The 22483-nt window shown below is 39.0% G+C and overlaps 1 protein-coding gene across 1 annotated transcript; it reads right to left on the bottom strand.

Annotated features, from left to right (window-relative positions):
• On the bottom strand, positions 1–21865 carry nt5c2a (5'-nucleotidase, cytosolic IIa). The gene is made up of 18 exons (XM_067609266.1): positions 21770–21865; positions 19975–20098; positions 14414–14487; positions 13451–13568; positions 13080–13175; positions 12717–12808; positions 11314–11371; positions 10976–11069; positions 10831–10884; positions 9911–9994; positions 9622–9663; positions 9295–9402; positions 9116–9182; positions 6894–7064; positions 5997–6048; positions 4907–4967; positions 3159–3335; positions 1–3067 (listed from the first exon to the last, which is right to left on the bottom strand). The coding sequence occupies exons 2-18, from the start codon at positions 20073–20075 to the stop codon at positions 2807–2809; spliced, it is 1710 nt and encodes a 569-aa protein (XP_067465367.1). The 5' UTR covers positions 20076–20098; positions 21770–21865; the 3' UTR covers positions 1–2806.
• Positions 21866–22483: the final 618 nt, after the last annotated feature.

Below are 22483 nucleotides of genomic sequence, written 5' to 3' on the forward strand. Positions count from 1 at the left end.
TCAGATCAGAAAATTTATTACAAACATCATTCATGACTCAAACCATCTCAACTGGAGCATTACTGCTTTCAACAAACTTGAAAACAAAGGCAACATTAAAAAAAATGCAACTTCAACACATGCGCAAACGTTTTCTGGTAAAAATAAAAAAACATTCATTTGGTTCACTTTACATTTGTGTCTGATTATCAAAGTCTAAGTGAACGTTTCAAAGCAGCTGACAGCAATCACTGTCACTGAGACAGGCATGCTGAACGGCTCTGAAATGACTTGAATATGTAAAACCATTGGTACTGCTCTCTTTGGCCCTCCACACTGAAACATGGCCCACTCTGAAACCTTTGTGTTTCTACAGCAGCATACACAGCAACTTGGCTGACACACATCAAACAACCAACAGATCTCACTGACAGCAGGACATTTCAATCAGCTTTGACCCACAACTAGGAGAGTAGAAAGAAGTGTCTTCAAGCTCCAAAAATAAAGTCTTGTGCAAGGCTGTAACAGACCAGATAACAAATAAAAACATGATAATCAAAGAAAAACAAGATGATAATATACTATTGCATCCTCATCATGTAATGACATCAGTACAGATGGAGACAGACCCACATTGAAAACTCATAAACAGCAGTTCACCTCTCCAATGACAGTAATAGCGTGTGTACAGCAGTCATAGACCAGCAGCATGTTCACCTCTCTGCAGAGGAGCATTACTGACAGGAAAACAGCTACAAAAACACAAATACTCACCACAACAACTAGCACAATTGTGATAGTGTGTCAAAACTGTGACACTAAGTCAAGAGTTTGACTTATTGATTCACAATTATGAGTCAAAATTATTAATCACTAAGTCACAATTTGGACGTTTTAATTCAAACCTATGAGTGATTATTCTAAGTAACAATTTTTACAAATCACATGATTACAACATATGATCTCATAAGTTTGACTTAGTTCAAATTTGACAAAAAAAGTCAAAATGATGACAATAAGTCAAAAGATTGATCATCCGATTCTAAATTATGGAAATTACCAGACACTAATTCAAACCTATAATAATAATAAATAAACACATTTTCAGAATTATGACTTGTGTGTCATATGGATCCCAGCTGGCACTGGAGGAGGTGCAACAAGCAGAGATGCTTTGCAGGTATGAACATCAACCTGTCACCAAACTGACATCATAAATAAATAACATTTCAGAATTATGACTTAGCGTCTCATAAGTTTGACTCAAACTCTAAATATATTTATTTTTCTTGATCATTCTTAACTTCCATCATTTTTTTCTGTCCCTGCTTTGATTCCAGCCAAGGACCTTTGTTTGGTGTTGTCCCCATCGCTCTCCTCTTGTTCCCTGTCTGCCACTTCACTGCTACTATCCAATAAAAAGACAAAACATTTAAAAAAAGAGAAAAGAAATGGGCTTCCTTAACTTTCACCTTTCATGCTTCAGATGTAAAAAAACAAACACACAAAATACTTGTTCAAAATATACTTATATGTATACAATAAGCATCTCCTTTACGCTCACTGTATGAACTCAAAGCTCCATAAATAAGGCAGCAACTGTTTCACAATCCTCAGTGAACACCGTGCAGGGTTTACAGTCATATCACTGTTACTTTTGCAGGATCTTGAAAGACACATGAGCAGCCAGATTATATAACAATCAGGACTTTAGGGCCCTGAAGCCTTTTCATTCTGAGGGATATGGGAAATATGTGGTCCTATTTTACAACACAGTGAGAGCGAGGGGAGAGGGGGGGTTTGGGTAAATGCGTGTGTGAAGTTTCTGTGATATGTTGTGATACGGTGTTGGCAATTTCCTGTTGACTTCACCTCACCGTAGCAGGCATTACATGGTCTTTGCTAAACAAAAAATACTCTTCTGCGTTATAACTTTTAAATTTCAGCAGCTGTGTTTAATACAAAAACTACAATTCAATTTTCTAAAAGTATAAATCCACCCTCAGATGTGCTGTTATTCAGTTCCTACATTTCCTAGAATTCCTTTCAAAAAACCCAGAGAGGGGATGAACGCTGTGTGGCGAGTGGATGATAACATGATGGCTGCACTGAATTCTGCTCTATTGAGGCTACAGTGCATGTAGAAACATCAAACATTTACCATGGATGTTTTTAATGACTTGAAATCTATTGTAGCTACGCGATCACCTCGACAAAACATCACATCTCTACATTTGGCTGTGAAAAAAATGACACCTCAAATATGGTCCCAAAAACAGCATGTGACTACAACTTCTACTAATGTGGCCGAGTTTTAGGTTGGATTTTTCTTTGAAGCTTCCCTGGTTTAACTCTTCACCTCTGTGTTCTACTTGTTTTAAAGTGAGAGGCCCAGTGCAGGAGGAGTGAGCAGCAGGGCAGAGAACTACCTTAACTAAACTCAGTAAATGTAGCAGAGCCAGGAGGATCAAACATCTAACAGCTGCTCTACCTGCTTCTGGTAGCTCTTCTCTTCCCCATGCCTGAATGTTATACTACTAACAGGCATACATTTAAACTCACTTCATCTTTCTCTGTTGACAGGCTCAGTTACCAGGGATGTAGTCAAAACCACTTCAATCTGCAGTAGTCATGTACAAGACCAGGTCCAAGAATGGTACACATAGATGCACAGAGTATCTAAATATACATAAATGTCAAAATGCATCAACAAGCTTTGGAGTGTGGAACTGAAACTACAGTCCTGGTGACTGCTGATCAAAGAAAAAGCAAAAGCTGAGAAACGTAAAAATAGGATGCACTGTACAGTCTGCTCTCCTCCCTCCATCTACTCCTCCTCCTCCTCCTCCTCCTCCTCTTCCTCCTCTTCCTCCTCTTCGTCATCATCCTCGTCGTGGCAGTGGGTGATCTCCTGTGGAGGCTGAGGGAAGAAGTGGGGCGGCTGGATCTCGCTGATAGATCGGGTCAGCTGGTGTCGTTTGCATTCCATCTCCTTGAGGTCCACATCGTGGCGGTTTCGTGTGGCCAACGGGGACTCTGTGTCTATGATGTTGATGTTGGTGTGCTCCACCGTCGACTCATGAGGCATCTGGGAGGGAACAGTTTTAGTGAGATATCTGGATCAAAGTGCAGCTGACAGACACAAACATCTTGCCCTGAGTCAGAAGGATGAGTCTCACCAGTACATGTGCAGCTCTGAACAGATAGCTGAAGGGGTAATAGAGCAGGTTGATGAAGGAGGCGGCATACAGGTCAGCGTAACGCATCACCTGCGAGGCAAACAGGGTCTGTCGGGATCCACTGCGAAACAGACTTCCCATCATGCCATAGCACATGTCCATGTCATGGGTCACTTTCTGGAAGGGACACAGAGACATGCAAGAGAAGATTTCATTGACTGCTATTTTCCTCAGTCCTGAGGACAAATCCTTATTATTATTATTAATAAGAAGCACACGGAGCCGAACTTGTTTTAGCATTCAGGTTTCACAAAACTTTCCATGTTTTAACATCATGAATGCACCAAATGCAATCCTGTGTGCTAAAAGCCACCAACTCCCAGCTCATCAAGCTCTAGGCAACACCTGATGTTTACAGTAGAAACACCGCAGACTGTTTGCTGTTTTGCATTTTACAGCCCAAAATACTCCAACATGATGATAATGACACTGTGCACAGTTCCTCTAGTGTTTTTCATACATAGGCTCTATTTTATCTTCCCAGGTAGATAAAATCCAAATTCAAACAAACTCAGATTTGTCCTGTTGTCTTTGTATTTACTGCTGCATTAGTTGGATGTAATTAATGAAGAGGAGACAAGCAGAGGAGGAAACTGTTTCCACAGTCAATCATCTGTTAAGTGTTTGATGATTATTTATTTCTGCTGTGTTCTCGCTATGTTGCTCCCTCCCCTCACTCGACCACCGCCAAGCTTTCTCTCTCTCTCGCTCTCTCTTTTTTCTCTCGTCTTTTTTAAAATGATCATTTTTAAAAATGATGGTTATCAAATGAAGAGACTGTCCTCCCCTCATCCTAAACTGAACCTAAATTGATACTAGAGTACTTCCTTGTTTTGTGAATGAAGCAGAACGCAAGTTGAAGCAGCCGTGGTGTCTGCGACGGTCATCTCTGCAAACCCCACCCTCAAAGTTCCTGCACTCTTGGAAAATACTATCCCCCCAGCAGGGACTTTTTGGGGAGTGAAACAATCTCCCTGCAACTTCATTTAGACCCTAGTTCCTCCAGTGGAAATGCAGGTAGAGGAACTGAGTTGTTAGTCCCTGGGGAAAGTTCCTGTGGAGCAAACACGGCTACAGTGGGACTGAACTAACAAGTATATCTAACCAGAGTCTTCTAGTATCCATTCAACACCTTAACATCTCTGCTGCTACTCTAAAGACAGAACCCTCCTGAGAGGAAGACTGGAGTGGTGTATGACATCATCATGACATCACATGTGACAGCTGTGGGGAACACATACATACATGAAGGCTAAAAGATGTGAGTGAAAGCTCTAAAAATGTTCCCAATAAGAAGACCTTGAGTGTTTTTATTATTTTTTTGTATTTTCCTACAAAGAACTCTATAACTTTGTTTGACTAGTTTATTACTGAACCTGCTGCACCACCCACGACCACCAGTACATTTACACTTGTGGGAAACACTTACCTCCATGTTTGTTGTGACAGCAACACCCACACCTGACTCTACTCCTGCACATACTGCACTACAGCTACTGGTTGAAGGGATTAACCTGATAAACACTTGTTTTACATACAGTAATCATTAACACAGGTTCAGTGTATTGACTGGTTTATGAATGCTCCAGGTGCCTCCACTTCATGGAATATAAGAAGAAATCGACACCAAGACCATTTAAGAGCTCTCAGTAATTGGTAACATGTCAGTTTATGACAGAAAGTTGTACCTTAATCCGTCTCTGCAGTGAGCTGATATCAGGCCTCTCATTGCTGCTGCTGTCCAGATGCCTGTAGAAATTGATACCAAGTCAGTAACTGATGAAACAAGCCACAGTGTACTGACATAAATATAATGATGAGAGCACATGATGCAGAGTTGATTACTGGTAGGACGCCTCAGAGTGTCTTACTGCTCTCAGTGGATGTGGTCATATAAACAGCTTTAACTAATGAGTTATTGTCGTCATGCTTCACTGTGATTGGCTCAGCTGTTTTAGAGCTATGACATCAGTGATGTGATTGGCTTACAGTGTATTTATTAATCACCACACCCTCCAATCTATATTCATCTTCACCCAGCTCTTTTGCCTTTTGCTGCACATACATGAAGTGAAACAGCTGGAGACGCCCACACATTCTGTGCCAAAGACCTACTGCTTTGTGATAGTCCTTGCATTAAAATTGGGACCCAAAATTGAAAGAATCATCAATTTTAACATTTGTTTTAACATCTGTCATCTATTTAAATTACGGTGAAGGATGTTTCTCCCAGAAGGAACCAGTAATGTAGCAGACATTGTTGGTATAATTACCTGCAGGTCATTAACTATTCACTGGAACACTGTCTGAGGTGTCCTGACATGATTTTGACAAGACACTTGCGAGCTAGTTAGGAACAAGTGCTTTCTGTTTGTATAAAAGCCTGGATAATCAACACCATAAACACTATTAACTCTATTCAATTACTGCACATTATTTGGACTGTAAATTTAGCAGCAGGCATTATCCCTTAACTTTAAAACTCTACTGATTCATCTGAATGAACTGATGAATTTTGTTGTCTCAACATAATGAACTTACAAAGCATTCACCTTTAAGGGAGTTTGTATAGAGACAGGTGCAAATGAAAAGAATTTGAACAGCAAAGTGTTAACTGAGACATTTGTGACAGGAAACTATTTCTTTGAATTCTTCCTGTGCTAGTGTTTTAGTGGAACTATCACAGATCTCTAAGAGATGAGTTGTGCATGAAGACAACATTGTAACACACTCCAAACACACTACCAATATCTGCTTTAACATGAAAGAGGAACTCACTTGTAAAGCTCAGCGAGGAAGCAGTCCAGAGACTGAAGTTCCTCAAATATGGCTAAAAAACAGAAACTAGTATTAGTACATCACATGACATCACAGTTCAATAATAATAATAATACTGTTGCATTTTTCAACAGTCTATTAGTACCAAAATGACAGAACTTTGCATTTTTCCCCACTCCCAAATATTAAAAACTATATTACACTATTTCTTCATTGCTTAAAGGAAAAGGCTGCAACTAATGTTTATTTTCATCACTGATTAATCGATCGATTATTTACTACATTAATCATTTTGTTTCTAAAATGTGAGAAAATAGTGAAAAATATCCATTATCGTTCACCACAGCTCAAGGTGATGTCTTCAAATGTCTTGTCCGACTAACATTTCAAATCCAAAACATATTCAGTTTATTATCATGTATGTCAAAGAAAAGCATTGAATGATCACATTGGAGAAGCTAAAAAGCAGCTCATTTTTGGCATTTTTGCTGAAAAAATGACTAAAATGATTATTTGATTGTCAAAATAAAATTCTGTCTGACAACTAATGGAGTAATCAACTACTTGTTGCAGCTATAGAAAAGTCTGACACTCACACTGACATGTCTGGATGCTAAATAGGAAGCTACAGCCAGAAGCTGGCTACTCGGCTTAACAGACAGACTGGAGGGGAAACAGCTAATCTGGCTCTGTCCAAAAGTAACCAAATCCACCTACCAGCAGCTGTAAAGCTCACTGATTGACATATTATATTCAGTTCCAAACTAATCCTTTAACACAAAACTACTACTGCTGCTGTTAATGTTACTACTAAAAGTGCAGAACAGACTCTGAGGAGAAGCTGATTAAGCTGCAGATCAGAGATCAGTTGTACTGTATGTTTGTGTCCAGTCTTACAGCTCTTGTCAGTCCACACATGCAGCTCCTGGGCCAGCTCAGGTATAACCAGAAACGTCCTCCAGCCCTGACGCTTCTTGGATTTGAGAATGTCACCAAAAATGTGGTCTCCAATGTAGACGATGTCTTTTCCCTTAGCCCCCAGCAAGTCACACACGATGTCAGAAGAACCTAGACGTGTGATGATGGCATTTAACATGTCAATTTGGTGAATCATATCAACACTACCAAAACCTCCTAAAGCAATAATCCAAAATGTTTTACATTAACTCAATTTTTCTGAGATTCCACCTCTACCTCTTCATTTGATCCTTTATTGTAAAGCACCATTTGAATATGAGCCCCATGAATTCAATCTTTCTGATGTTTAAAATGATGACTGAGATGATGAGATATCACAGCAGGAGATGGTTTACAGGTACATGTGATGAATGACTGATGCACTATAAATAGCTGGAGCTGTGTGTAATGGCAGTTGTTGTAAAGCCTCACCGATGCGACACAGTCAGTGACATTGTGCTACTTCATTGCTGGTTTTTTCATTGACAGGTTTAGCAGTGGAGCTGGCGGATGTATTGATAGGCAAATGATTGATCAAGTGTGGGAGTGAAAATGAGGCTCACGCACACCCACTTCCACAGTAACTGACATCTAGAAACACCAGGCCTACACACAGCTTTGTAGATTGATGATTATTTACATTATTGATTGATTTTTTTGATTCATTTTTTAGTGTTTGAAATGTCAAAAAGTGTCAATAAAACGCACATCTTAGATTCCCCAAGATAATGTCTTCAAATGTCTGTTTTGTCCGACAAACCCAAAAGTATTCAATTTACAATTATATAAACTTGAGGAAAGCAGCAAATCCTCACATTTGAGAAGCTGGAACCAACAAAGTGTTATCATTTCTGATTGAAAAATTCAACTTGATCATCTAAATCAGTGATTCTCAACTGGTGGGTTGCGATCCAAAAGTGGGTTGCGGACCCGTTCTGGGTGGGTCGCGGACAGCTGGTCAAAAATAAATAATATTTAATGTGCATCTGATGTTGGACTTGTCTTTTATTTTGAAAAAATTTCAAAGATTTTGACAGGCATGCGTCAGAGATGTGCAGCAGTCTTGCACCGTAGCCATGGTAACCATCATTTGATTGACATTCACTCTAAGTTTGTGTTGATGTTCGGAGGCAAGACAGTGAAGCGCAAATATGACGTATATATATGTACATATATATTTATTTATGTTAAAAAAAGATTACATACGTGTGTTTTCGAAGGATATTTTTGAAGAATAAATTTGCTTGGTTTGAATTCTATAAAAGTGGGTTGCGACTTGATGACCGTGGGAAAATGTGGGTCCCAGGGTGAGACCAGTTGAGAACCCCTGATCTAAATAGTTGCCGATTCACTTTCTTCCTATCGATTAATCAATGCGATCGTTGCAGCTCTAGTCTGCATATTTCTGCCTTTGTGCATTCACAGAGTTCATGTATCTCAGAAGCAGCAATAAAGATTTATTTCAATGAAAAGCCTGGATAGTAATCAATGGCACCAACATCTGCCATGGTACAAAACACCTCAGGCTTCAGACTGTATTTGACCAGTGCAGAGAGATGAGTGTGTGCAGTAAATTCTTTGCGACTGTGACCCCATGTGAGTACACAAAGTGTTACATTACAGGTTGTTGGCACTAATGCTGTTCACACCTCAGCTTTATGAGTCAGTGCATTAGGTCATTTTCTTCTCTTGTGCTGCACAATTCAGTTATTCATTGAAGTTTTATGTGAATGTTAGACTTTTAATATTTGTTTCTTCAAGCTAAATCACTTATCTCTTACTATCATTTTAAAGAAACAAGTAATTATTGTTGACCATATAACATATACAGTATACATTATTTTTGTCAACTGATTCAGGTTAGTCCTGATGTAAACAAACCTCTAGCAGCAGCAGAAAATGTTAGATTTAGTTCTAGATTTAGTTCTTGTCTAGTATTAATCTGTGTATGACTGATGCTTTTCCACTCCAGTTGGGCTTGAAACCATCTGATGTAATGAATCAGTTTAACAAGCTATAAAACACAATCTGCTTCATTACTGTAAAGTGAGAAATTAGAAGCAATTATCACTTTTAAATACTGTTAGATGGCTGTTTGTGTGAATATTTCAAAAGTGAAATATTAATCAACAAGCTCTATTAAAAACAGGCTATTTATTTACCTCCAGAGTAAACAATGCCATGCTGGAGAGGTCCGGTGTATGTGCCGATCTTCAGTCGACCTGTGGCCTGAAATAAACCAGGGCTGAATCACACACTCATACACAAAACTTTCTTTATCTTGACAAAGCAACAAATAAAAACAATAAGAAGCAATATAAGCAGAGTAGGACACACTCACAGTGTCGACCTGTCGCAGCACTGTTCCCTCCCCGAAGAACACAGGTTTGCGGGCGTCAACCAGGATCAAGTCAAAGTAGGACTGCCAGGGCCTGTGGGCTGTACCCGGCTGCAATAAATACACACACACACAATATACTGTATCTGCATAACATTATGATCAAAGCCCTTAAAGTAAATCCTGTTTATACAACCAAGAAACGATTATATACAGTATATATATACACAGTATATAATTGTATCTTTTCATATATAGTTTTTTTGATAGCTTTTGTTGTGATATGCCTCCTTATGCTGCAGTTAAATGATTTCAAATCATTGGTGTTACCTTTGGACCATGAGGAAAATCAAACAGGTAGGTCATGATTTTCTGAAAGAGAGAAGAGAGAAAAGCACATTTTTATTTGACATCCTGGTCCAGAGCAACTTAGAAACAGGGACAATCCAGTCCAGCTTTAAGCATCACCTGACATAAATAAACAGTTAGGAATCATTATTAAATGATACAGGTAACTGTCATGATTAACAGACATTCTAGAGAAACAATAAAAAGTGAAAAAAGACAGTAGGTTGTGGTTCGGGTCATTAACATATCAGAGCGTAAACTTTAAGCTCACCTGTGTGTATTTGTAATCACTGTTGGTGGCCAGAAACACTTTGGCGACTTCGTTCATGCGACTGAGGAGGAGAGGAAGCTTCGGCTGGGAGGAAGAAAACAGAAACAGCTTCATCAATACAGAAAACAGCAAAAGACATGAGACTCTTCTAAAATGTGTCACTCTGCTACTACACAGTAACAAGATCTGGGCAACAGTGTTAAAATCCTTCATTCCATCTAGGGGTGGCTGATATGGCCTTCAAATAATACTACCATATTCCAGGGTATTTCTGCCATAATTCTTGATGATATGATAAAATACTGAAAAATATTTTATTATTAATTTCAAGAACATACAATTACAACATGATAAGTGTTATAGTGTTATATGTCAGCATAAAGTTTGCCTTCAAATATTCAGTAAAAACTAAACAAAAATGTCACTAGTTATTTGTTGACAGTGTAGTTTTTCTGCTTGGTTTAGAACTCACAATGAATAGCTGTTGAGCTTTCTGGCTCGTCTCATACTTAATTGGGTGCTTCTGCTTGAGGTGGTGAAATAAGTTTGTTGTATTGCCCCCTATTGTTGTTACAGTCTTCTTGCACTTCTTACATATTACTGTGGTTTGTTGTACAGGTGATCTTTTGTAACCAAATCACTTCCACACTACTGAAGTCGCTCCCCTTTTTGGAATTAGCTGAACTTCGCTTTTAGCCATGCTTTTTGTTGCTGTGTATAACGGTATGACAACATTACGTCAACAAGTTGGAATATTGCCATTATCATGAAATGAATTTTTTTTTAATAATATGAAAAATTATACCAGTTATCATGAACAATACGATATGGCACACCTCTAATTAGATCCACCATGATTCAATGAGATATGAAAATAAAATATGAACAAGTACAAGTTAACTTTAAAGTGGTTTACTTACATCCTTTACTACGTACTTCTCCAGGTTTTCAACCGTTTTTTCTTTTAAGGAGCCCTTTGAACATATTAAAAAACAAACAGAAGAATGAATGAATGAAGCATTGACTGGAGGAGGTGATCAAAAGCTGCCTAGAAAAGGAATCTACCTTAAAATGAACCCAGTCCACAGCGTCTCGGACGTCCTGGAACATGCTCTTATAGGACATGAAAAGGTCACCATCTTTGAAGCCAGTCTCACAACTACAGACAGTAAAAATCATGTTCACATTAGAGTTTGCACGACAGGATTCAAGTGTTTCCCCCCAGAACCATATTCTTATCATGACAGACAAAAACTTGAAACATCATGGCACAATGAAAACCAGAACTTTATTAGTGTTCTTAATAGAAGCTCATATTCTAAATGTCACATTAAATGACAGCAGCTTCACTTCCTAGAGAGCCAGCATTATGTATTATCTATACAAGAGTGGGCGTGCAGTACCTCGAGTATCTGGAGCAGTTACTGAAGAAATCAACCAGGCAAGCAAAGAGGTAGGTTTCTGAAAAACAAAATGACTGATTATAATCTTGAATATTTACATGCAGCCAATATAAACAATGGGAAAAAACACTGTGAGCACTATTTTATGAAATAATTTAATTTATTGCGGACATAACAGTGTCAGAACATCAAGCCTCTGATGATCACAGGTTGTCATGTGTCATTTTTGATTGGTGTGCAAGCCTCATGAGGGCGGGTCTTATCTAATATGAGCCTGTCAGAGGGCAGCGTGCTGCTGTTAGGAGCAACTTCATTGTATGGTTGGTGACATGAAAGAGGACTGGAGCAGCCCAACCACCCAGCTGAGTGTTCGCACTGCAGGGGGACGAGTGGAGTGTCTGCTGAAAGCAAGTCAAGGACTGCATCCTTTTCTTGTCGTTCGGTGTATGTTGTGGCCTGTCAGAAGCTGCTTACAGTGTGTCTAAACAGAAAGCCTTTCAGTCTAGTTTTTCATTCATCCATCTCACATACATCTGACAGCACAGATACACTGACAGATTATATTTTAATCCATGCAGCGGTTGGTGTTTCACTGTTTCACTCGCTCTATGCATGTGTAATCATGGCTCGAAGATGATTTTTATGCTTCAAGCCTATTTTCCTCTGTTCTTTGCGCATAGCCGCAGTGTTTGTGTTTTGGGCACACAAGTGACCTACAGTCAACACTGTGCCTGAACGCATCCTGTGTAGACACAGACAGAACACTCACTGCTGTTGCTGCTCTACTAACGTGCTGCCTATACTATGCCTCCTGTGTAGACACAGTTTTAGTGTGTGTGTGTGTATATATATATATATATATATATATATTTCCACACAGCATTGGCTATCAACCGTTAGCATATGACCTTTACAAGATTCAACATTTGGGAGGACCATTATGCTGCTACTCAGAAAGTGGAAGCTAGTTAGCTTAGCTTGCTAATGTTAGCACTGATTGCCTCTAGACTTTACTTTTGGCTCATGTTAATTCAACATATGCTGAGTCATCAGCTGTTCTCACACACTCAGTGCTGTGTTCATCCTGCATTACAGACAGGAGAGGGCTAGTGTAGCTAGCATTAGCTGTCATTCTGTCATGGTTCCAAAATGGTGACAGCAAATGAGCAGACTGTCAAACCTCACAGCAACATGTGATGTCAGTGTTGAGGTGGGGCTAAGCAACATGTAACAAAGTCAACCTTTAGCTGGTTCAAAACTGTACAGAAGTGTGCTAAAAATCTAAATTTCTCTTTTTTGGAAATGATCATTTTGACCAAGCATGCGCATGTGTGTACAGTCGTTTGATTTTTTTTCACATAAGGGAGTGTTGTCAAGTAGTGGTGTTCTGGATGTTTTATTACCAGGCAGGTTGAAGAGTGTGTTGAGGATATAGAAGCGATCTGTGTCTCCACGTTGAATGAATTTGTTGGGGTACATCTCTCTGATATCAGGCCTGTGCAGAAGGAATAAATACATACACACAGCAGGTAAACAAGTGATGATAAAATAAATAGCTGCTTTTAAGCCAGATGCACAGTCATCCTCACTGTATATGTAAGGGTGCATAACTATGGTTAGCCCATATCCCTAAATTCAGAGTATTCTATATGATTCATTTTAAGAATAATGTAGGATGGAGGGAGGATTTAACAATGTGGATATTTGCTTTGTTTTTTGTTGTTGGTGGACCATGGTGACAGCTCAGTGGGAGAAGTGGATCTCACCCCCTCAAGAAGTTGAATCCGTGCACACACACCAGGATGTTCCCATAGGTATCCACTTTGAGCAGGTTGCCATACATAGTGTCAAACACCAGACCTCTGAGGAAGAATGAAGACAGGTGATGACAGAGAGGTGATGAGGAGTTGTCAGAGGCAGTAGGAAATACACTCTGTCATACATACATTCATACACAATATTTTTGTCTCAGAGTATTCATACATATTTGACTGCTGGAGTCTCTTTGCTGCAGTGGTGAAAACAGCTAATGACGTGTTCAGTGACTGACAGAACAAACTAAGGCTAAACATTGAGTCAGTATGCAAGGTGCAGCATTTTTAATGAATTTTAAAAAATGTGAGTTTAGTGGACCAACCTGGTGGGGAAGGAGGGGTCATAAACAAAATTGAGCAGTTCTTGTGGATATCCAATGGACACCAGGCGCTCCACTGTCAGGTCGAAGCCCAGCGACTCATACTCAGGAGATTTATACACTAGACACACAAACAGAGAGAAGCAATCAAATTCACAAAACACACATCACGCCAAATGAATCCAAACTCATCCAAAAGGAGGTGGCTAGGTATAAACTAGGGTTCATGGGTTTAGTGTGGTATAGTATTCAGCATGGGTTTTTAAAGGCTGATTCCAATCTTGGCACAGACTGGAATCAGCCTTTAAAAACCCATACTACATGAACACTAGTTTACACCCCAGCCACCTCCTCCCACCATGGTATGTTGAATGACTGTGTGGCTGCCTCTAGTCCAGGAATATCCCCATAAACAGCTGGATGGCAGCAGCTTGGGTTACACTGGGTGTTGCAGTGATCAGGGAAGAGGACTGTCCCCCCCAGGAAACCACAGACTTCTGTTCTGGTTACTGCAACACAAAAACCTGTCTGTCTGTCTTGTCTGAATTGATTCTGTCAGGCAGAAATCTCTGATTTTAAGGACTAACAATTATCATGAGAATTTCTATGAAGGTTGGTCTAATTTTGTTAATTGCTTTATTATAACAAATTTAATATGAAGGGATAGGGTTAGTGGGGCCTTATGGAAATGTCTTGCAGGCCTGCTCTAGCCCCCCAGGCTGGAAGATTATAACCCCTGCTAGAAAAAGTTAATTGAGTGCCTCCTGCAGGGCAGTGTAGTGTTGCCAGCAAGCTTCATACACCAAATGGTTAGCTTCTTGGTCAAAAACAGACATAGCCTGGGAGCAAGGACCAAGAGTACGTCCATATTCAGGCAATTCCATTTGTAAACATGTCTTTTTCCTCTACATGCAGACCTTCATAGGTTTATCAAGGCTGATCCCAAGAGGCTCAAACTGCACTTACCTGCCAGAGTGTAATCCATATCAAAACCAAAACACTTGATCTTCTCCATTGCCAAGCTTCGGTTCACAAACACTCTGGAGGGGGAAAACAGTGTATGGTCAATCATTGCGTGACAGCTGGAAGTTCACATGAAATACTGCACTGCTACCTACAACATAACTCATAGTGAATAGTAGACAAATCAGTTTAGTCTGACGTCTTTCTGTAAATACTCAAACATATAAAGATTAATAGGATTCAAACTAAAGCTACAGGAGAAAATCCATAGGGCAGCATTGTATCAGTCTGATTGAGCAAGACTTTGTGAGGTTAGGTTTGATGTGTGGCTAGCTGTGTTTGACAAGACTACAATGAGTCACTTACATGAAAGTTACTAACCACATCACCAGCTGACATGCACTTCCCCGGGTTATTATACACTGATCAGTGCATCTGAAGATTTCCTTCAAATAGTTAGCTGGTGTGCTTTCTAATGATTGTATCGAGTTCTTAACCATATTAGTTGTTAACCATATTAGAATCCCAGAAATTTAACTGAAAATGTCATAAAGGTATCCATTTAACAAAATTATTTGTGCTACACCCAAGCAAAAATACCATCATCCCCGATGTAGATTTCATGTGTACCCCCTTGCTATGCAACTGTATTTTTATAGGAGCACTATTATCTCTCTCATTAGTTGGCACCAAAATAAGATACAACACACAGTATAAAATTAACAAAATGATAATTTAAATAAACCTAAGTTTCCAATTTATTAGGTTCACCTAGTTAAACTACTGCAGTCTACTATAAATATTGCCCTGCAATAAATCTAAGAGGTGTTTCTAACATTTAGTCTACCCTCATTGATGTAAATAGGGTAAATAGGGTAAAAATCTGCACAACACAAAACAATTCAACAGCAGCACTAATTACAGCCTCCAAAATTACCGTAAAGTTGACTGAACAGCGTTAGTAAGGTGGACCTTATAAACTGCACACTCAGTGTATGATCAAACAACTATCACAACTAAGAGTCTGACCAAGCATTTGATTCCAGGTTTTGGTACTTATCTTGGGCTGCACTATATTTAGTCTATAAAACATCAAAAATTGTGAAAATAGTCAAAAAGTACTTTTCACTTTTCAAAACACAAGACTTGTATTTGTCAAATACCTTGTTTTGTTTCTGACCAAAAGTCCAAAACTCAAATAAATGTAAAACAGAGAAAAGCAGCAAATCATCACATTGAAAAAGCTGCAGCCAGACAATGATTGGCATTGTTGATTGATAAATGACTTCAATGCTTAATCAGTTATCAATTAGTTTTCCGTCAGTTGACTTATCTACTAATCAACTAATCATTTCAGCTCAAGACTTTGTGCTAATGACAAAGTTCAATTAGTACTCAAAAAGTATTGAGGTTTCATATCCTGCCCTGACATCTGACCTTAAAACTATCATTTTTGATATTTCAAGCCTGTTGAAACAACCTGCAGGAGTAATAGCAAAGGAAGCACTCCACTGATGATCATTTTCCATCATTTCTAGACTTTAATAGAATTGCTGCCCCCAATGAATCAAATCAACAATGAAACTCACACTGTCAAAGTAACCAACAAAATTCACCATCTGGACTTGTATACAAATGTTAGCTGACACCTTCTAGCATCTCATACACCGTTGACTCCTTTTCTGCAGATTTACAGATTATACAGTGCACATACAGTATAATCTGTGACTCTGCTCAGACTGCACACTGGCCTTTCTACTCAGATGGTGTGAGGAATGACAGCAGATTGACATAACGGATGGGGATTACTGAGTGGAGAGGTAAAAGGAAAGATGCAGGAAGAGGGGAAAATGCAACAAAAGGAGCTCACACCAAGAAATCACAATGACCACCAACTGCTGTCTCCACAGGGAGAAATCCAACTCACAATCAGTGTCAGTATGGATGGAGTTCCATGAGAGTTGGATGGAGAATCAATTCACATCATGGACATCAAAATGGAAAAGTAATTTAGTCAGTAGTCGCAGTTTGTTTCAACAACAAAAAGATGGCATACCTCATTGCAGGATGGTTTTGAGCCAGATCCCTTGGAAAGCTTTGTAATAGAGAATACATGTAGTATTACCACTGAACTCATAGCTGCTGCTCCTACCACTGACGTCATGCTGCACAGCTCTGCTGTCCCTGTCACTGAACAGTCTGTTCTATTACATCTCAATACCCTGTTATATCCCCACAACAGTAATAAGACCTTTGTATGATCTGTGTTTCATTAGCTTGCAATGAACATTACCTGCTATTAAACATACAAAAAGCCACATACACACATCTGACATTTTAAAACATTTTTTCAATGGATTTCAGGGTTTCATTCCTGGTACGCCATGTAACTAATCCAGGTTTACATAATGTTGATGCTCATGGAAGTAGACAATGATTGGTCAAATCATGGAAAAAGTCTTTTGAAATAAAGGGAACAGAAGGAAGAAAGTGTATTTTAATTTAAGCTTTTAAAGCATCATTAAATTATTGAGCCTGACAGTTCATTTTTCACTGGGGAAAATCTACATGCATCAACTTGCTTGTTCTGGAGCTTTTGACCATATCACATGGTCTTCCATGAACTGTTAAGCTCAACTTTTAAGACAATATAGACACAATGTCCTGAAAGTGCCCAGAAATATGGAATATCTAAATATCTACAGTTCCATGATGACTGAGCAAAGTCCATCAGGTGATGAGGACCATGTGATATGGTTGAAAGTTCCAGAATGCATGAGTAAGCAGACCATGAGTCGAAATTGTTTTGTCAACATCATGAGGTGATATTTTTGAAATTAGAGATACCCTGTGCACCAGCTGTGGCACTGTTGAGTAATGTCTGTATCTCCTGCTCTACTGGTTTATTCACCCTGCACAAACATGTTGTTGGTGACGCAATACATATTCCTGTTAACAGCCCTACAACCCCCCCTCCTACTTTTCTTAGGAGATAGTGGACTAAACCTCAACTTAAAGGCCAAAGAGTTTGATAATAATCAGCAGTAGTATTATATTAGTAATATCATTTGACAGAGAAAACAAGTTATTGTAATAACTTTAAATTCATTCCAGCCTATTTGACAGAATAATAAGCAAACAACTCCAGTGTGAAAACAACAGCTGTAGCAGTAATCTACAGTAACCTTTAAAGGTTTCAGACACTGACTGACAGTTCTGTTTCCTGTTGCAGTGGGGTAAATGTTTCCTGTATGAGCACAAACAGCTCACTGCAGTAAGAGTCTGAAAACACCACCAACACCAGCTGCATACTGTCATGCCCATATCCTTCTGCCAATGCATCCAAAACCTTTTCTTCATTGAAGATTGTGCTGCTTAGAGTAATTTCCCCCTGCTCAACATCACAGCTAGTAAGCAAAACAGTAAACATACAACAGAATTACACATAACAGAGACATCAACATACAACAAGAGCACAACATGAAACTGTAACTGAGTTGAAATGAACAGAACACAGAAGATGAAACTGTGTCTTCTCTGGCAAAGATAAGGATGACTTTAATAGTGACTTCACAGCAGCTGGTGTCTAGTTGTGTAACATGTCGCCCTGCTGTAGTGATGTAGCTCTGAACTCGGGGTGTGTCAGGAGACGATGACATCACTGTTGGGTGTGGTTAGAGGTGCAACAGGGTGTTCTGAGAATCCCAACCAGGACAATGCCAGGTTGATATGTTTTACACCCTTTTCATTTCTACTGGGGTTCCCTGAAGGTACAACAGATTTAAAGGACGGGTTCACAATTTTTCAAGTGTGTCTTAAACAACAGTCAGGAGCCCAAATGAACAGTGAAACATGTTTTTCTTGCTGTAATCATTTCTCCTGTTCATACTGACCATTAGAAGATTCCTTCATAATGCACTTACAATGGAAGTGATGGGGGGCAAAATCCACAGTCCTCCCTCTGTGAAAAAATGTATTAAAAGTGTATCTGAAGCTAATATGAAGCTTCAGCGTCCAAATGAGTCAAATCAAGTAGATATCTTTCAACATTACAGTCTTTTTAGTGCAGTAGTTCCTCTTTTTGTTACTATACTTCCACTGCAGCTCAACAGGGAAACACTGTCTGACGAAACACAAAGAGGGACTTTGATGCTAAAAAGACTGTAAATGTGTCAGATATCCACTTGATATGTCTAACTCAGACTGTTGAAGCCTCATATAAGCTTCACATCGACTTTTAAATGCATTTTTGCACCAAATGACTGTTGACAAACTGTGGATTTTTTTTGGCTCCCATCACTCACACTGACAGCACATTTGAAGAGGATCTTTTAATAGCCAGTCTGAACAGGAACAGGAACTTTCACTGTTCATATTTAAGACACATTTGAATGAGACTAGGTCAAAAGCTAAAATATGGTTGGACTGTGTATGAAACGATAGAGGGCTTTAATATGAAACGATGGGTACAGGGAGTGGCGACGTGGTGACCAAGCCGACGGGAAGAGCGCCGGGCTTTGACTGGAGCCAATTTGACATAGGGCATTTCTCAATACCAAGTATGCCAAGTTCAGACTTGTGTACTTGGTAGTTCAGACTTGGCAAGTTCGACTCAGGAGTACAAACTTCCGACGACAGGAGGACACAGTGCGATCATTCTGCCTGCTGACAGCAGCAGTTCAGCTTCAACACACCTACCTGACTTTACCGTGACAAAAATAATCTCAACTCAAAGCTCCACTAACACTTTTTGGAGCACCAGTGGTGTGACTTCATCACTCAATCAGTTAGTGACAGACAGACATTCGGGTTTGTAGGGCTGGCTCTGCTGTTGTGGACCAGCTAAAAATTGTGAACCCATCCTTTAAAGCATTCAACCAGAGATGGCAGTGAAACACTGCTTCCCTGCCTGGTGTCAAGTTACTCTGCCAGCCTGCTGGAAAGAATGGCTTTAAATATAGATATCAAAACTGTTGGGAGAATTGCTTTGGGGTAGAGGTAGTTCTTTCACATGTCTAAGAGTCAGGAGAGGTGTGTGTGAGATTTAAAGAGATTTAAGGAAGAAGAAAACTACACAGTAACATGGTATTTAGTTTTTTTTGGTATGGTATATTGTTGTTGTTTTTTTTAACTCTTTATGGGAAAATTTAAATGGAAGACCCTGCTGATTTACCAACACTTAATTTCATGAAAACCAAAAAAAGCAGAGGAGCAGCCAGCTTAAAATGTTGAAGGTTTATTTTTAGAATGACTGAAAATCCAGGTTCATGTCAGATTGTCAACAGCCAAATTCAAATAACTCAGCCATCTATGAACAGAGGACAGTTCCCTGAGCCTCATTTCTACAAAACTACAAGAAGCTTAAATGTATTTGAAAATGTTTTTATCATAGGTCATTATTCTGTACTATTTACAATGCTGTGCAAATATCCAACAGTGAACAAACACACACAACAGAAACTGGTAAACTGACTCCAACACTTGTGTGAACTTTGTGTCAGGAACAATTGGTCCATGCTAAAAATGTTTACAGCACTTCTTGCTGCAGTCTGACTAACATGTACCTGTGGTGAGCTTCACGCCGATACTTCTTCATGGCCACACCGTCCATGTTGGCTGGGAGATCAGCATAGTTTTGTAGACGGTCACTCCATGAAGTCGTCATCTTAAAACTATTAAAACCTGTTTCTGGGATGAAAAGAGCTGCTTATTAAACCCAGACCCACACACCTACTCAGTTAGACTGAGACTCCAGTCTTTGTTAAAGTGTACTGTGTCAATTAGTGGTACTCTAAAACCGATTAAAGATTTTTAATCAGTCTACTCACAGGGTACACCGTGATAAGATAATATTCTGACCAAAACAAACTGTGAGCATGAACAGAGCAGTACAAACAGTGATTTACAGAGACTGACATGCAGTCAGCAAGTTTTCACCTCTGAATTTCAACATGAAAACTGTATGAAGACAAGGTTACACCAAGCTGCTGCAGAAAATGGCAATGCACCCAGGAATATTTCATCTTAAATTTAAGAACCGGTTTGCCTAATTAAAACAGCAGTTTGTCTGTCTTAAAACAATGCTCACATGTCCAAATGTACTGTGAAAGAGTTTTTCTTTGCTTTAATTACTTCTCCTGTCCATATCGACTACAAACACAGGAATGTAAAAAGTGATGAAATATGGAGTCTACAATAGACGCTTAACGGCTTCAGTGTGAGTTGGTCGTCATTTGTAATGTCACACACGTCAAATTTGTAAACAGTTTAACATAACGTTAATGCTTCTTCCATACAAGAGCTGGAATATCGAGGCTAAGCTAAAGTTAGCTCAGTGCCCTGTAAAGGTAGTGTAACTTCAGATGCTTCTTGCTGACAGCTAACATTAGCGAGCTAAGTGGCTGCTCCATTGGTTTCCATCATCTTGCTAACATCGCTCAGACAGCTGGAACGTTGCCTAAACCCGCCGTTCTGCACGACGCTGAAGTTAGCTTGCCATTCGATGGTTAGGGGGAAGTTAAGGGAAAAGAATAAATAATATTTAGCAGCGGATTCACCGTTTTTTCCCACCAGTTACACTCATGAACAAGTGTTAGACATTGTAGCAAAAGCCTTACTGCTGTTTAAACACACTTTCAGATTTGTGAAACTGAAAAGAGGGCGATTTCACTGATATTTCAGGCCAGTTTGAGGAAAGGTGAGAGAACAACAATCATTTTGTATTTAAAAGAAAAATTAGAAGATTGAGTAAAGAAAATGTACTCTATAAAGATATTGTGTGATTGTATTTCAAAAGGTAAAAATAACTTTTATCTTTGTTTTCAAGTGAAAAAGAGGAGCTCTACATGATCATCTCCAATGAAATGGAGACGTGGAATCGTGCTATGAATTTCTAGCCCCGCAAAATCAGTGAAATTGCCCTTTTTGTGTTTTCACAAATAGAATAAAGATTTCACAAATCTGAAACTGTGTTTTAATGAGTCTCTGGAGTCTCCTTGGTAATCTGGTCCAGATTTGACAAGTCTAAGTATAGTGTTTCTTGATCTGGTCCTGCTATGGTCTGGATGGAGAAATATCAAGAGAAATCGCCCTTTTATACAACGTTAAGACTTTTGCTAATATGTCTTTCCCCTTAACCCCTAATCGGAAGCTAACTTCAGCGTTGTCCACCGCTCTGTTAGCCGGCTAACAAATCCAACTGTTAAGTTAAAATAACTTTATTAAACGTTTGAGAACAGCGCATTAATATGTAACTATAGCGACAACATGCTCTATATTTTAGTTGTGATAGTAAAAACTCGTTTTAAAATAGTCGTAGTAAATACACACAGTGACTGTCGACAGGGACACAACACTCACCCTCTTTATCCTGTTTTTGTAAGATTTACTGTACGGAGCATGCGCACATCTTCCCAGCGTCTTCTTCCGAGTTATCCCTGCAGCTCGCTGCAGCTGGGTACTTATTTATACATTACATTACTTTACCGCCATCTTCTGGACCTAATTATCCCGTTCAGTTCCATTTCCCTTTTAGTTAACCACCAAACATTTCAAAAACATAGAGGCACTGCATCTGTTTTAAACATATAGAAAATAATCCAAGCAGCAGTAAGCTACAGTACAAAAATATTTTGCACATACATTTTCTTACAAATGAAAACATTTAAAATAAAGTTTCAAGTTATTTACATGAGTTGAAAAGTTTGAATTACCTTTAAACATCTACATTTATGTACTCTATATGGAATTTAGCTATTATAACAATGTTGTTACGTAAGAATTCTAATTCTTCCTTCTGAATGAAAAAAACTGATATTACTGCATCAAATCACCTTGTATAGATTTGTTCCATCAGTCTGGCAAAAAACAAAATAAAAGATGGTGTGTCTTGCCCATCAATTAATACTCCAGTATGTTTTTTGTCATTGTTTCTCTGCCATATATTTTAAAATCTTGACATTGTTAAAAACAAACAAACAAAAAAACAAGATGACTTCCAATAATGTACAGTGTGTTGCGCAAATTATTGTCCTATTCTTCATCTGCTCATTGTTATCTACAGTACATCTCACA

The sequence above is a fragment of the Thunnus thynnus genome, chromosome 14, assembly GCF_963924715.1.
Source record: "Thunnus thynnus chromosome 14, fThuThy2.1, whole genome shotgun sequence".
NCBI lineage: Eukaryota > Metazoa > Chordata > Actinopteri > Scombriformes > Scombridae > Thunnus > Thunnus thynnus.